The sequence below is a fragment of the Spermophilus citellus genome (genome assembly GCF_964194105.1).
Source record: "Spermophilus citellus genome assembly, chromosome: 7".
Taxonomy (NCBI): Eukaryota; Metazoa; Chordata; class Mammalia; order Rodentia; family Sciuridae; genus Spermophilus; species Spermophilus citellus.
Genome location: NC_138188.1, coordinates 45,512,795 through 45,526,623, shown reverse-complemented (window position 1 = coordinate 45,526,623; position 13,829 = coordinate 45,512,795). Strand labels below are relative to the sequence as shown.

Below are 13,829 nucleotides of genomic sequence, written 5' to 3'. Positions count from 1 at the left end.
AGACTTCGGGCTACGGGGGCAACATTATTAGGGAGAGTTGTCTCCCCCGGGTGGGGACAGGAAACGCAGCACACGCCACGACCACCGCAGGCACCACGCTCACACTCGAGGCCGCGTGGCTTTCCCGCGCGCCCTCCCTGGGGGCGGGGAAGAACCCGGATGGAACCGCCCCTGCAGCCGGGACCCCCCGCCGTTTTTGAATCGCAGGGCGGGGCGAAGTTGCCCTCCCTTCCGTATCCCGATTGGGTCGTCTCCGCAGGCTCCTCCTCCGGATTGGACGTTCGCAGTGCCAGTCACCGAGCGTCGCGGGTCTCAGATTGTTGCTAGCCGGAGACGACGACTACGTCCGCCTAGACGCGCTGCGCCTTGCTCTTCAGCGCTGCGCTCCTGGTTCAGCGCTCGGAGCCTGCCCCTGGCTTCTGGGCTGCGAGGCCTGGAAGGAACTGACCGAGTCGGCTCAAGAGCCTTCGCGGGCGCGCAGCGTCCCTGGGGTCACCCCACGCAGCACCATGTCCTGGATGTTCAAGAGGTGAAGGGGGCGGAGGGGGTGGGGCGCTGGGGCTAACGGCCTGGCGGCGTCCCCAAGTGAACCTGACCTTCCGTGCGTTGCCGCCGCGCTCGCTGTGCACTGTGCAGCTCGGTTTCCCGTCTGCCGCCCTCTCCTGCGGCCACGGGAGGAATCGACGCATTGTCTCTGCTGCGAGGAGCGGCTCCTCTGGCGAGTCTCGTGCCAGGGCCTTGGGAAAGCTCTGTCACGGACTGCGGGGGGTCGCGCTCAGCCGCCCGGCGGGTGCTTTATTCCACACGACATCCATTAGACACCCACTGTGCCCTAGGCCTTGCAATCCAGCGGAGGCCGAGAATGGCAGCGCTGTCCCCAAATAGTCACCGTGCCTGTGCACGCACAGATGTGCGAATATGTGTTTGCAGAAGAGCTGAAAGAGGAATGCGCGACGCGCCAGGAAAACGCAGAGCAAATAGCGACTGTCGCTTCCAGTGGAAACTTCTGGAGGCCCCCGCACAGACATCTCATTTTTCATCGTCCAGAGTGGTTTTTATGCCTATTCCTGAAATAATTATCCATAAAAATTTTCTTTAACCAATGGGTGGAGGAGCTTGGTTAAGGGGGCGCTTGAGGTCTGCTTCCCATGATGGCATAGTGTGGAGATTTTAATAAAATGCGTGCTCTTCGGAGGGAATTAAAGTAATGAATGCTGGATGCATTATCTGAAAAGATAGGAACAGCTTCATGTCTAATAGTTCTGTTTTTGCGAATCTCTTCTAGATCAGTCGCCATTGGAATTTTGGCATATAATCATAAGTCCAGACATTTCAATTTCAATAGATGACTTTCACTAGAAAAGAGTTTTGTCAACCCTTACTGGGTTTTTCATGTTGAATCGGGGCAGAGGTGTGGTAAAAGAGCTGGTGTTGAACAGGTAGGGTTCCTGGACTCCTTCAATTCCAGCTTTAACCAGAATAGCTATTCATCTGTTCACAGGGATTCCCACATAAGATTATTTATTTGCTAAAATAAAGTGAGGAAACCATTGATCTATAAATGCTATTGGTCTGTGGTTTTTGAGAAATTATTGGTTAAATACTGTAGATTTTCTGTGCCTTTTTTTTTTTTTTTGTCTTTATTAGGGATCCTGTTTGGAAGTATTTGCAGACTGTTCAGTATGGAGTCCATGGAAATTTTCCACGCCTCTCATATCCAACTTTCTTTCCACGTTTTGAATTCCAAGATATTATCCCTCCAGATGACTTCCTAACTAGTGATGAAGAGCTGGATTCAGTGTTATTTGGAACTTTGAGAGGTCATGTAGTTGGACTACGCTATTACACAGGAGTAGTGAGTATAAAAGTAGATATTAAATTAAATCGTGGTGTATTTGTGGTATTAACCTAGAAAACAAGAGTGTTAGAAGGTGATATATGAAATATATGTAAGCAAGAGATAACACATAATTTATTTTCCTTACTTTACTACTGTTTTGCATTTATAGCTTGCTTTCAATATTCAGAGCGCTTTGCACCATCATTTGATTCGTACAGTAACTAAGAGGTATCGTCTTTGAGGTTAAAAGATTTGCCCAAAATATAGAGATACTATAAAGTATCTTTTGCCTTTTCTTTCTCTATTATTCTGTATCTGTTGTGAATTATGTGTATGTGTGTATGAGAGAAAGGGAAGAGGGCAGAGAATATAACTTTTTCTGGTTGGAGTTGTATTTGTTATGGTCATTGAGGATGCCTCTTGTGTCATTTGGATACTATATCTCTTATTTTATGAGTTTACTAAGAAGAATTTTAAACATGCATGAAAATAAAAGAATATGATAAACTTACATTATATCTATGATCCAGATTCTCCAGCAAAGTTTTTTCCCACATTTTGTTTTCTTTGTCCATTTTGTATTGTAAAAAGCAAATTCCGAATGTATCATTTTATGTTACTATAATTCAATATGTATTTCTCAAAATTTTTACATGTCTTACATTTTTATATCCTATCTAATAAGTAACCCATAAATAGATTCTCTTGATTTTTTTTAAAAATGTCTTTGATTGATTTTATTTTTGTTTTGTTTTGTTTTGAATCAGCGTCAAGACAAGGCACATATGTTATTTTTGGTTATAATGGGTCATAAGACCCCTTCCTCCTTGTTTCATGCTATAGTTTTATGGCAAAACCCAGATCTTTTGTAGAAATTTGTGGATTTGGTAGTTTTTTTTATTCCCTCATATTTTTCCTATGTTGAAGCTTGTCAAACCATCTTTTTAATTGTCTGAAGTATGTTCTGCAGGAGATTTCTTGTGTAAAAGTTCCATATTCCAGTATTGTCTAGTCTTTTATTGTCTCATATTTTGTTTACATTGGAGCTTCTCAAATTGTTTGGTCATATGAACTGTATTGTGTAGGAGATGACTTAGGAAAGAACAATTTTTCCTGAGTTTTTATATGTTCATAATTTTGACGTTTTGTACTTAAAGAAAGTTTGGCTGAATATAAAATTGTAGACCCAAATTACTCTCCATATCCTAATGTTGCATCAAATGTTCATAGGAATTCTGATGCCAATATGATTTTCTGTCCACTTAACTGAGTTGGAATTTTTCTTTTTTTTCAGGATGACTAAAAGATATGTCTATTTTTTACCCTGAAATTCTAATAGTGTTTTTAGGGTATGTCTTAATTTTGTGAATTTGTTTTCTTCTGTTTTAGAAAATTTTCTGTAAATTGTTTTGAGTGTTTGCTTTGTTCCAAAGCTCATTTTCTTTTTCAGCAACTTCATATCCTGTCTCCCCACTCTGCACCCCTGTAGACTGCTGTATACCTGTATCTTTGTTATTCCTCATATTTTTTCACTTTTTAATTTTCCACCACTTACCATGTCTGTTCACTCTTTGTTCTTTTAATTTAGTCTTAAAATGGTTTTTCTTTTTCTAGTTCTTTTTAGAATTGTATCAGTTGTTTTTTTTTTGGGACGCCGGGGATTGAACCCAGGGATATTCAACCACTGAGCCACATTCCCAGCCTTCTTTTGTATTTCATTTAGAGACAGGATCTCACTGAGTTTCTTAGCCCCTGGCTTTTGCTGAAGTTGATCTTCCTGCCGCAGCCTCCAGAGCCACGGGATTTTAAGCATGTGCCACTGCACCTGGCCCCAGTCCTATTTTGTATTTTATTTAGAGACAGGGTCTCACTGTGTTGCTGAGCTTCTTACTATTGTTGAGGCTGGCTTTGAACTTGCAATTCTCCTACCTTAGCCTCCCAAACCCCTGGGATTATGGGTGTAAGCCACTGTGCACAGTTAGAATTGTATCGGTTCTTATTTGATAAACTATCTGTCCTGTAGCTCTCATGCCCAAGTCTGTCTTTCTTTGGTACTGGGGATTGAACCCAGAAGTACTTAACCACCAAACCACATCCCCAACCCTATCTATCTATTTATTTATTTATTTATTTAGAGACAGAGCCTTGCTAAGTTAATGAGGCTGGCTTTGAACTCGTGATCCTCCTGCCTCAGCCTCCCGAGCCACTGGGAATACAGCCATGCTTTTTGTGTTTTTATATCCTTTTGTGTCTTAATTCTTTGTACCATGCAAAATGTCTTGAATCAGTAGACAGATGCTGGGAGAGGTTCAAAGCAGTTTTCCTGTATCTTCAGGAAATTAAAAAATTAGGATAGTCCACATACTATCAAATTTATTATTTTTTAGCTGCGCCTGGCAGTGTGTGCTTATACTCCCAGCAGCTTCTTAGGAGGTAGAGGCTGGAGGATTACAAGTTCAAGACCAGCCTTGGCCACTTAGCAAAACAAAAAATAGGACAGGCTGGGGTTGTAGCTTAATGCTAGAACACCTTTCACTTCGATCCCAGTACCACAAAAAAAATTTTTTTTTTTTTGCTATTTTTCTTTTCTGCAGTGCTGGTGATTAAACCTAGGGCCTCTCACATGATAAGCAAGCACTCTACCACTGAGCAGTGCCCCCAGCCCTGAACCAACATTCCGTGTGCATGTGTACACACACACACACACACACACACACACACACACTTATTTTATAAAGCAATAACAGAATACACATGGGTAGGGGTTGTAATTGAGGACCTCATGCTTGCATTTGTTGTACTACTGAGCTATATTACATCCCCAGTCCTGTTTTTTTAGTACTGGAGTTGGAATTCCAGGGCCTTACGAGCCAGGTGTGCACTCTACCTCTAAGCTGTACCCTCAGCTGTTTTCTTTTGCTTAAGTTACCGTTAGGAAGTCCAGTTGAAGTCCAGATCCTTGGTACCTGATGTCCCAAACAAAGAATTGAGCAAGACACACAGAAGTAACAGGCAAAATACAGATTGATTGAAGGTGAAGGTAGCACTTTGTGGTAGAATGGAATGGGCTGAGAGAGAGAGAGAGAAAGAGAGGTGCTTAAGGCCCCAATGCCTGGAAATTAGGGTCTTACATGCTGAGCTGTGGGATGTTCTTTTCCCTATACAGACCTGATTGACTACCTTACCCCATTTGCTACTATTGGTTACCTTATGGTACCTAAACAATCTATTTTCCAATTTTCCCCCCATTGGTTACTTTAGAAAACCTAATTAGAATATCGCCCACTTTACCCCAATTGGTCATTTTAAAATATCAAACCTTTGGTGGGAGTTGTCATGGTGATAAGTCCTCAGTGGCAGGAATGGTCATGGTAGTGGGACTTACTAGAAAGAGGACTGACTCCTTGTTTTGTTCTCCAATGCTTTCTTTTACCCTGTCTCCACCATCGTGGTGTCCCTGAACTTCTGCCTAATTTGTAGATTTGCCTGCTCCAGATATTTTATATAAATGGAATTAGGCAGTATGTGGCCTTTGGGTCTGGCCCCCAGTGCTGCCTTCTTGTGTATTAAACTGGTATTTTCTAGTGTACCATAGAACTTTATTTATTTTAAAACATATTTTGAATTATTAGTGATTGTCATAAGGATTACAGTTAACATCTGAATTTATTGTAAGTCCCTAGTGTGATTTGGGCCACCTTAATTTCAATAAATGCTTTGCTCCTAGATATCTCCATCCTACCCCTTTTTTGTGTGTGTGCTCTTATTACACAAATTTTGTCTTTATGTTGAGTACCCATCAGTGCAGATTTATAGTAATTGTCTTATGCACTTAAAAATCAGTTGAGAGAGACTAGGGACATAGCTCACTTTCCTAGCATGTGCAAGGCCCTGAGTTCAATCCCTAGCACCACACACACAAAAAAAATCGGTGAAGAGAAAAAAAAACTACAAACAAAAATCCATTTATATTGTCTTTTTTCTTTTTAGTGTAAACAATTACCTTTACCTGCTCTTAATTTCTTCATGTGGATTCAAGTTAGTGTTTAGTATTTTTTGGATTTCTGCTTGTCTCTAGTATTTCTTCTTGGTGATGGATTCTCTTGGTTTTTGTTTCTCTAGGAATGTCTTAATTTATCCTTCCTTTGTGTGTGTGTGTGTGTGTGTGTGTGTGTGTGTGTGTGTGTGTAGGGAGGCGGGTACTGGGACTGGAACCCAAGGGTGCTTTACTACTAAGCTGCACCCCGGCTCTTTTTATTTTTTGCTTTGAGACAGGGTATTGCTAAGTTGCTAAGGCCAGCTTCGAATTTGGGATCCTCCTGCCTCAGCCTCCCGGGTAACTGAGATTGCAGTGCATGTGCCATTTATGCCCTACTCCTTCATTTTAGAAGTGTAGTTTTGCCCGCTATAAAATTCTTGATTGAATTTTTTTCTTTCTGCACTTTGAGAAGTTTTTCCATTCTCTTGTGGCCTCCCTCATTTCTGATGAGAAATCAAGTCTTTGTATGTGAGGAGGTGCTTTTCTCTTGCTGCTTGCTTTCAAGATTCTTTGACAGTTTGATGATGCTGTGTCCAGATGTGTGTCTCTTGAATTGATTTTACTTGGCGATTGTTGAAATTCTAAATGTGTAGATTAATGTTTTCCATCAAATTCAGGACATTGTCAGCCATTATTTCTTGTGATGTTTTTTCTGCTCCTTTCTCCTCTCCTCTGGCACTCATTATGTATGTGTTTGTATACTTGATGTTGACACACAGATGTCTGAGGCTCTGTTTGTTTATGTTTTTGCATTCTTTCTTTGTTCTGTTGTTTAAATCCCAGTTGACCTATCTTAAATTACACTGATTATTTCTTCTGTCTATTCGAGTCACCTATTAAGCCTCTCTACTGAATTTTTTATTTCAGTAATTTTTCTGACTCCAGAGTTTCTTTGAGATCGAGTTCTCATGTTTGAAGAAATGATTTGCTGTCTTTCAGCATATTTAAAGTAGTTGACTTAAAGTCTGTTTCTAGTGTGTTGAACATCTGTGCTTCCTTAGGGTATAGTTCATATTGATTGCTGTTTTTTCTATGTATAGACCATGCTTTGCCCTTTCTTTGCATGACTTGTGCTTTTCTTGTGTAAAATGGGCATTGAAAGTAATGTTCAACTCTGGAAATTATATTCTCTCTTTCTAGGGTTGTTTGTTATTGCCAGCTTTGGTAATTGGTATTTGCTAGTGACTTTTCTGAATTAATTCTATAAAGTCTATTCATTGTGTGTAGTCACTGAAGCATGTACTTGGCTTAGTGATCAGTTAATGGTTGTACTAGAACCAATCGATTTCCCAGCCTTTGCCTAGAGTGCCTGTGTACGTTGGGGGCATTCCTTCAAACCTCCAGGGCTGGGAACAGTTCTGCCTTAGCCTTTATTTCCTGCTTCTTAAATGCCTCGAGTTCAGCCAGAGACAAGCGCATAGGGCCTTCTCAGGTCTTTGCTGAGAATGTGCACATTCATGGTCAAATAGGTAGTCCTGTGTTTTCATGTGGCCTTTTAGAATGCCAGGGATATATTGGAGCTTTTCAAAGCATCTCATTCCCCAGCTTCTCCGTTTAGACTTTTTGTTTTTCTATTCTGTTTTTTTTATTATTATTCTAATTATTATCCATTCCTCAAGCAACAATAGCGTTAAGATACTTGCCTGTGAAGTTGTGTCTGATGAACACTTGGTCAAGGAAGCTTTCTCACCTGCCTCTGAGGTGGACTAAGAGTTCAAATACAGCCAGAGAGCAGAGTGTTGTAGGGAACCATGGCATGGGCCAGGCAATGGTGGCTTTTCGGGTCTTTGAAAAACCTGCAGCTCCACCCTGCCCACCCTGTTGAATGCCAGGCTGCTGTAAGAATCTCAGTGGGTCTCAGTGGGTTGATATTTTTAAAGGCTGCTCTGTAGCTGGGGAGTTGGGAAGGAGATTGAAGCATTTATATTCAGCTGTTTTTCTTGATAAGCACTCCTTAAACTTCTGCCAGCCTTGGATTAGTTCACAGAGTTCTGGAAAAGTTGATTCTATCAGTTTGGGCAGTTTTTCTGCTGCTTTTATGGAGGAGAGAACTTTGGAAGTTCTTATGTTATTTTCGTTGCCATCTTCACAGTTTTTAATCAAGTTGAATCAGAAAATAGCATGGGTTGGAGCTGGATATATTTTCCTTATGCTAGTTCCATTCTGAGTTACAAATGCCTTTTTCCTCTCTAAATTCTAGAGAATTATGGCTCAAGAAGTAGCCTGCCTGGGTTCCAGTTCTAGAATTGATACTTAATTAACTTTGTGGTCTCAAGCAAATGACTTCTGTGCTTTAGTTTCTTCATATGTAAAATGAGAATAATTATATGCCTACGAATTATGAGGCTTTAAAAGGTCACCATGTAGTGTACGTCAAGCAATGTTTGGCATATAGTAAGCTCTCAGGAAAGGTAAGCTATTTTTCAGAAGTTATCACTGGTTTATTAACTTCACAGTGAATGTAAATTAGAAAAGTAGTACAAAAGAATCATTGTAAAATATTTTCCTTAATATTTCTGGTTTGATTCCAGATGAATAAACTGTGTAGAAGTAGCATTAAAAAATGAATAGAAATTCCAGGTAAAATATAATGAAGTCAAGCTATTATTGTTTGTTCATAATTCTAATATAATGTTCTTATCTGCTCATTTTTCTTGTTAGGTTAATAATAATGAAATGGTTGCATTACAACGAGAGCCTAATAACCCCTATGATAAGAATGCCATTAAAGTAAACAATGTGAATGGAAATCAGGTTGGACATTTAAAGAAAGATCTGGCAGCTGCTTTGGCTTATATCATGGACAACAAATTGGCACAAGTGGAAGGGTAATGTACTTTTAGAGTTTGGTTTTCGTATTGTGAGTCAAAGCTATCTTAGAACTTATTAGGGCCTCTTAAGGCCTATAAAAGTGTTGTGGTGCCTTTTGATACTGTCCCTTTAGTTAACCTGTCCAGTTCTTTTACTGCGTAGCCATCCAATAGCTGTCCTCTTGCTTTCCTGTTAAGTTGTACCATGGAGAAAAAGACCATGGTTCACCTGTTGGGAGGTGTACTCCATCTCTCCAACCTTATCACATGTAGATTTGGGAATTCAGAAATGTGTATAAATCAAAGGTTGTAAACTGGTAGCCTATGATCAGATGTAGGTGAGTTTCATTTTGCCTGCTGTTTTGGAATTATTTTTATTTATTTCTATTATCCAAATCTGGATATCTACATTTTCTACTTCCTCGTTCTTTTTCCTAAATGGAAAACTTCAGATTTTTCTCTTTATAAATGGGAGACTGGCTAATGCCGGACCCTCATCTCCACATGCCATCAGTTGACTGGAACTCATAGTAGCTCTTCTTTCAGCTGAGGCACATGCTGTCTCACTTCTTCCATCTCTTTGTTTTTATTTTTTTAAGCTCTGATATACTCCTCTTGGCTACCTTTTCTCTTCAGGAGTTTATATTTGTTATCTCAACTTAAGTATTTGGAATATTCATACCTCAATTCTAATGCTTAGGATATTCATGTACTGAGAATGAATTTGAGTAATCCTGGATTAGAACTAGTTCCTGCAGGTCATTTCCCATCTTCCCCCAGCATCCACCTTTGATGATTCTTTTAGCCAAGGCTTCACCGTCAAAAGGATTTACAGAATGTTTTATCTTGCAGTTTTGTGTAGAAACAGTTGTGTTTTGCACTATTTTATCCCTTGGTGTGTTTCTTTGGACATTCTGTTCCTTGCTGATTTTCTATCCTGTCCTTTTTCTCTCTCAAGTCTTTCCAAGTGGTCAGTGTCTTCCTACTTTATTTCCATTCAAAATTTGAAGGTGCAGTGGGATATTTAACAGATTCTTAATTAGGATAACAAATTCTTCAAATTTCCCCTTCTCTTTCTCTCCTAAATATAATAGGGTAGTTCCTTTTGGTGCAAACAATGCTTTCACCATGCCTTTGCAAATGACTTTTTGGGGAAAAGAAGAAAATAGAAAAGCTGTTTTAGATCAATTGAAGAAACATGGATTTAAATTGGGTCCTGCACCAAAAAGTAAGTTTAAAATTTAACTTAATATTATTTAATATTGTAAATGCAGGAATTGTAGACTGTTTATTGTCTTTTGAGTTTTGTTGGCCAGACTAATTTGTGTTGAAAGCCCTTGTGTCTTTTTGAGGAAATCTCAGATTTTTTTCTTTTTTCTTTTGAAATGTAGTAATACATCACTTAATGGGAATGGATTCTGAGAAATGCATCATTAGGAGACTTTGTTGTTGTGCAGACATCACAGAGTGTGCTTATGCAGGCTAAGATTGCAATATTGCTAGGCCATATAATCTTATGGTACCAGCGTCTTGTCTGGTCTGACATTGATCAAAATGTCTATACATGGTGCATGGTTGTAACTGTGGATTCACAAACATATATGCAAAGAGCTTCTATAGACTCCCTCTTGAATCCCCCCAAAGCTAATGATTCTTTTTGATACATTTTAGACAAAACAAATCTCGAGATTGAGGGTGGAAAAGAATTGTTGGTTAGGCAAGAGCTCATTCATGTACTGTGGAATTATTTTAATAATGTGTTTTTTAATTATAAATATTTATCTAGAGCTTGAGATGTAGCTCAGTGGTAGAGCACTTACCTAAATTAGTTTTTATTATTTATTGTTTTGTAGTGCTTGGGACTGGAACCAGGGCCTTGACCCACTAGGCAAATGCTCCACCACTGAGCTATGTCCTCAGTTACTTGGAAATTTTTAATGCGGTTTATTGTATGAGTTTTAAAACTCTTTTATTTTTATTTGTGAATTATAGCTGTGGGATTCAATTTGGAAAGTAGTTGGAGCTCTGGAAGAGCTGGACCGAGCTACAGTATGCCAGTTCATGCTGCAGTACAGATGACAGCGGAACAGGTGTGCTTCTCTTTCATTTTGTGCTGAAATCTAAAAGTAAATTTTAAATGTAGAAGGTTGGTATGTCAAAGAATAGAATGATATGTATGTGCTGGCATTAATGATCTTTATATTTTTAAAATGATAAACCTGTTATATAGTGTGTGTGTGTGTGTGTGTGTGTGTGTGTGTGTGTGTACACATAGTTATACTTGTTTGTAAATGTTATCTAAAAAGCTGTGATAAGGAATGTAGTCATCCCTTGACATCCACAGATAGTTTCCAGGATCCCTAATTCCCTTATATACCACATACATCCTCTCATATACTTTAAATTGTTATTGGATTACTTATATTACCTAATGTAATGTAAATGTGTAAATGCTATATGAATAGTTGTTGTACTATATTGTTTAAGGAATGACAGGAGAAAAGATATTTACATATTCAGTACAGGTATAACCATTATAGGCCTAACTACATTTTTGATCCATGGCTGGTTGGACCTATTCTACCAAAACATTCACATGTGTGGATCTGCATGAGATATTTTTGCATTTGAGATTTTCAAAATGTCCAAGTGGTAATTTAAAACATCGAAATTTGAAACTTACTACTCCTTTCAGTAAGGTTGCAAATGCAATGGTAAAAATTAACTCCAAGTGTTGGCATTGCTCTAGCCCTTACTTTGTCTAATTCATAATCTAGGATTGTATTATCTGGGTTAATTTGAAATGGTGTATAAAATAAATAAATACAGATCAATTTAAAAATAACATCAAAATATTTTAATATCTCCATCTGCTAGTGTTAGTCTTATTGTCTTCTAATTGTGGTTACCATGTTTTCCCTATATATCTTTTTTCTTGTTACCAGGGATTGAACTCAGGGCTCTTGACCACTGAACTACCAGCCCTATTTTGTATTTTATTTAGATACAAGGTCTCTGTTTTATAGTCTTCCAACTACAGTGCAGTTACTTTTTTAAAAAAATTATTTTTTGTAAGTACAGATGACAATAGGCCTTTTATTTTATTTTATTTATTTATTTATTTATTTTTGTGCAGTGCTAAATAAAGATCAAGCCCAGTGCCTCACTTGTGCTAGGCAGGCACTGTACAACTGAGCTACAACTCCAACCCCTGCAGTTTTTTTCATAACAACAACAACAAAGAACAAAAGCTGTTCATTCTACCTTCAGTGAGCCATATAGTATCCCAGAGGGTTAAATGTTTGACTCTTCTGGTTAATTAAACAATATGAATTCATGTAATCCTAGCCACTTGGGAGGCTGAGGCAGGAAGATCACAAGTTGGAGGTCAGCCTGGACAATTCAGCAAGACCCTGTCTCAAAAAATTAAAAGGGTAGGGATATAACTCACTGGTAAAATGCTACTGGGGTCAGTCCCTAGTATCAGGGGAAAAAAGAAAAAGACATGAAATCTTTGAATTAGGTACAGTTATCACTTGACTTGCTTAATGGTGTTTCTTGTTGCTGTTTACTACAGCTTAAAACAGAATTTGACAAATTATTTGAAGATTTAAAAGAAGATGATAAAACTCATGAAATGGAACCAGCTGAGGTATTGGGCATTTTAAAATATCCTCTTTATTTCTTTGCACAAGATAAACTCTTTTAGGTACTGCATGTAGAGAAAGGAAAGACCTAACTATAGTTCTGTGACACTCTTGTTTCTAGGCTGTTGAAACACCATTGCTTCCTCATCAGAAACAAGCTCTGTCTTGGATGATCTCTCGGGAGAACAGTCAAGAACTCCCTCCATTCTGGGAGCAGCGGAATGACTTATACTACAACACAATAACAAATTTTTCTGAGAAAGACCGACCAGAAAATGTCCATGGAGGAATTTTAGCTGATGATATGGGTTTGGTAATTATTTTTTTCTTAAGTTAATATAATCTTATTTTGTGATTATGATTTTATAAAAAGTAATTTTGAAGTTGAAGCATATGTGTCAGTGTAGAACACAGGCTTTGTGTGTTGGGGGGTTGACTTAAAATCATACTCAGTTTTTTTGTTTGGTTAAAGAACGTTAAAATAATTGGGTAGCAGTAATTGCATAAACACGTAGTTTTCAATTTCTTTGTGTTTTGAAATTTGGGCTAATTTGTCTTACATAGATTTTCTTTAAAAAAGTGAAGGCAGGGCTGGGGTGTAGCTCAGAGGTAGAGTGCTTACCAAGCATGCACGAGGCCTGGATTTCAGTCCCCGGCATGGCAAAAAATGGTTAAAGACAACGTTAAGTTAAATGGTATTCTCTCACAAGAATTGTAATATGCAGAGTATTCAGTAGATATTTATGAAAATTCTGAATAGATATTTATGAGTTACACTAGCAGTTTTTATACTTTTGGGTCTTAGTAACTTGTTTTTACTCTTAAGAAATTATTAAAGATGGATAAAGGACTTTTACAGCATTAGACATTAAAAATGTTTTTTAAATATTAAAAAGAACAGTTGACAAAAGTACTTGTTAATAGCATATTTTTAAATGAAAAGTATTCCAAAGCAGTTGTAATTTTGGTGAGAAAACTGGCATTGTTTACATTTTTTTCAAACCTTTTTTGATGTTTTGGATGAATAGATGACACCCAAATTCTCATGTCTGTTTCTTATTTCAGTCAGTTGTGAATGTGGTGTTTTGGTTGAAGTGTATGAAGAAACTTTGTCCTCATATGGATATAGTCATGAAGGAAAGAGTATTTTGATAGTTTTTTAGATAATTATAAATTTGGTTCTATGCTGAAATCCAACAAGTATTAGTTTATTACAGGTTAATAGTTATAATATAGAATTTGAAATCATACCAGTGAACTTTTAATAGCAGTGCATTAAAATTTATTAGTATATTTTCCACATTGCATAGATGTTTTACCTACGCGTGATTTTATAACCAGGCTCACTCATTTGGAAAATATCGATTCACTGTATTATGCTGATCTGCCAAATGTTGGTGCATTTCAATATACAATCTTAAGATTTTACATTCTTTAATATCACCACTGATCTTACTAGAAAAGCACTTACATTTTTGGAAACTGCTGTCTTC

The 13,829-nt window shown here is 38.2% G+C and overlaps 1 protein-coding gene across 8 annotated transcripts in view; it reads left to right on the top strand.

Annotated features, from left to right (window-relative positions):
- Positions 1–285: 285 nt before the first annotated feature.
- The window catches only part of HLTF (helicase like transcription factor), a 48,464-nt gene continuing 34,920 nt past the window's right edge, over positions 286–13,829 (top strand). For 6 of the 8 annotated variants that reach the window (XM_081302581.1, XM_081302579.1, XM_081302580.1 and 3 more), the window contains exons 1-7: positions 541–1,439; positions 1,648–1,855; positions 8,541–8,707; positions 9,784–9,917; positions 10,682–10,779; positions 12,267–12,341; positions 12,458–12,649. In XM_081302581.1, coding sequence (XP_081158707.1) covers positions 1,393–1,439; positions 1,648–1,855; positions 8,541–8,707; positions 9,784–9,917; positions 10,682–10,779; positions 12,267–12,341; positions 12,458–12,649 — 921 coding nt within the window. In that variant the 5' untranslated portion in view covers positions 541–1,392. The other 2 variants (XM_081302582.1, XM_081302583.1) reach the window with 2 other exon arrangements.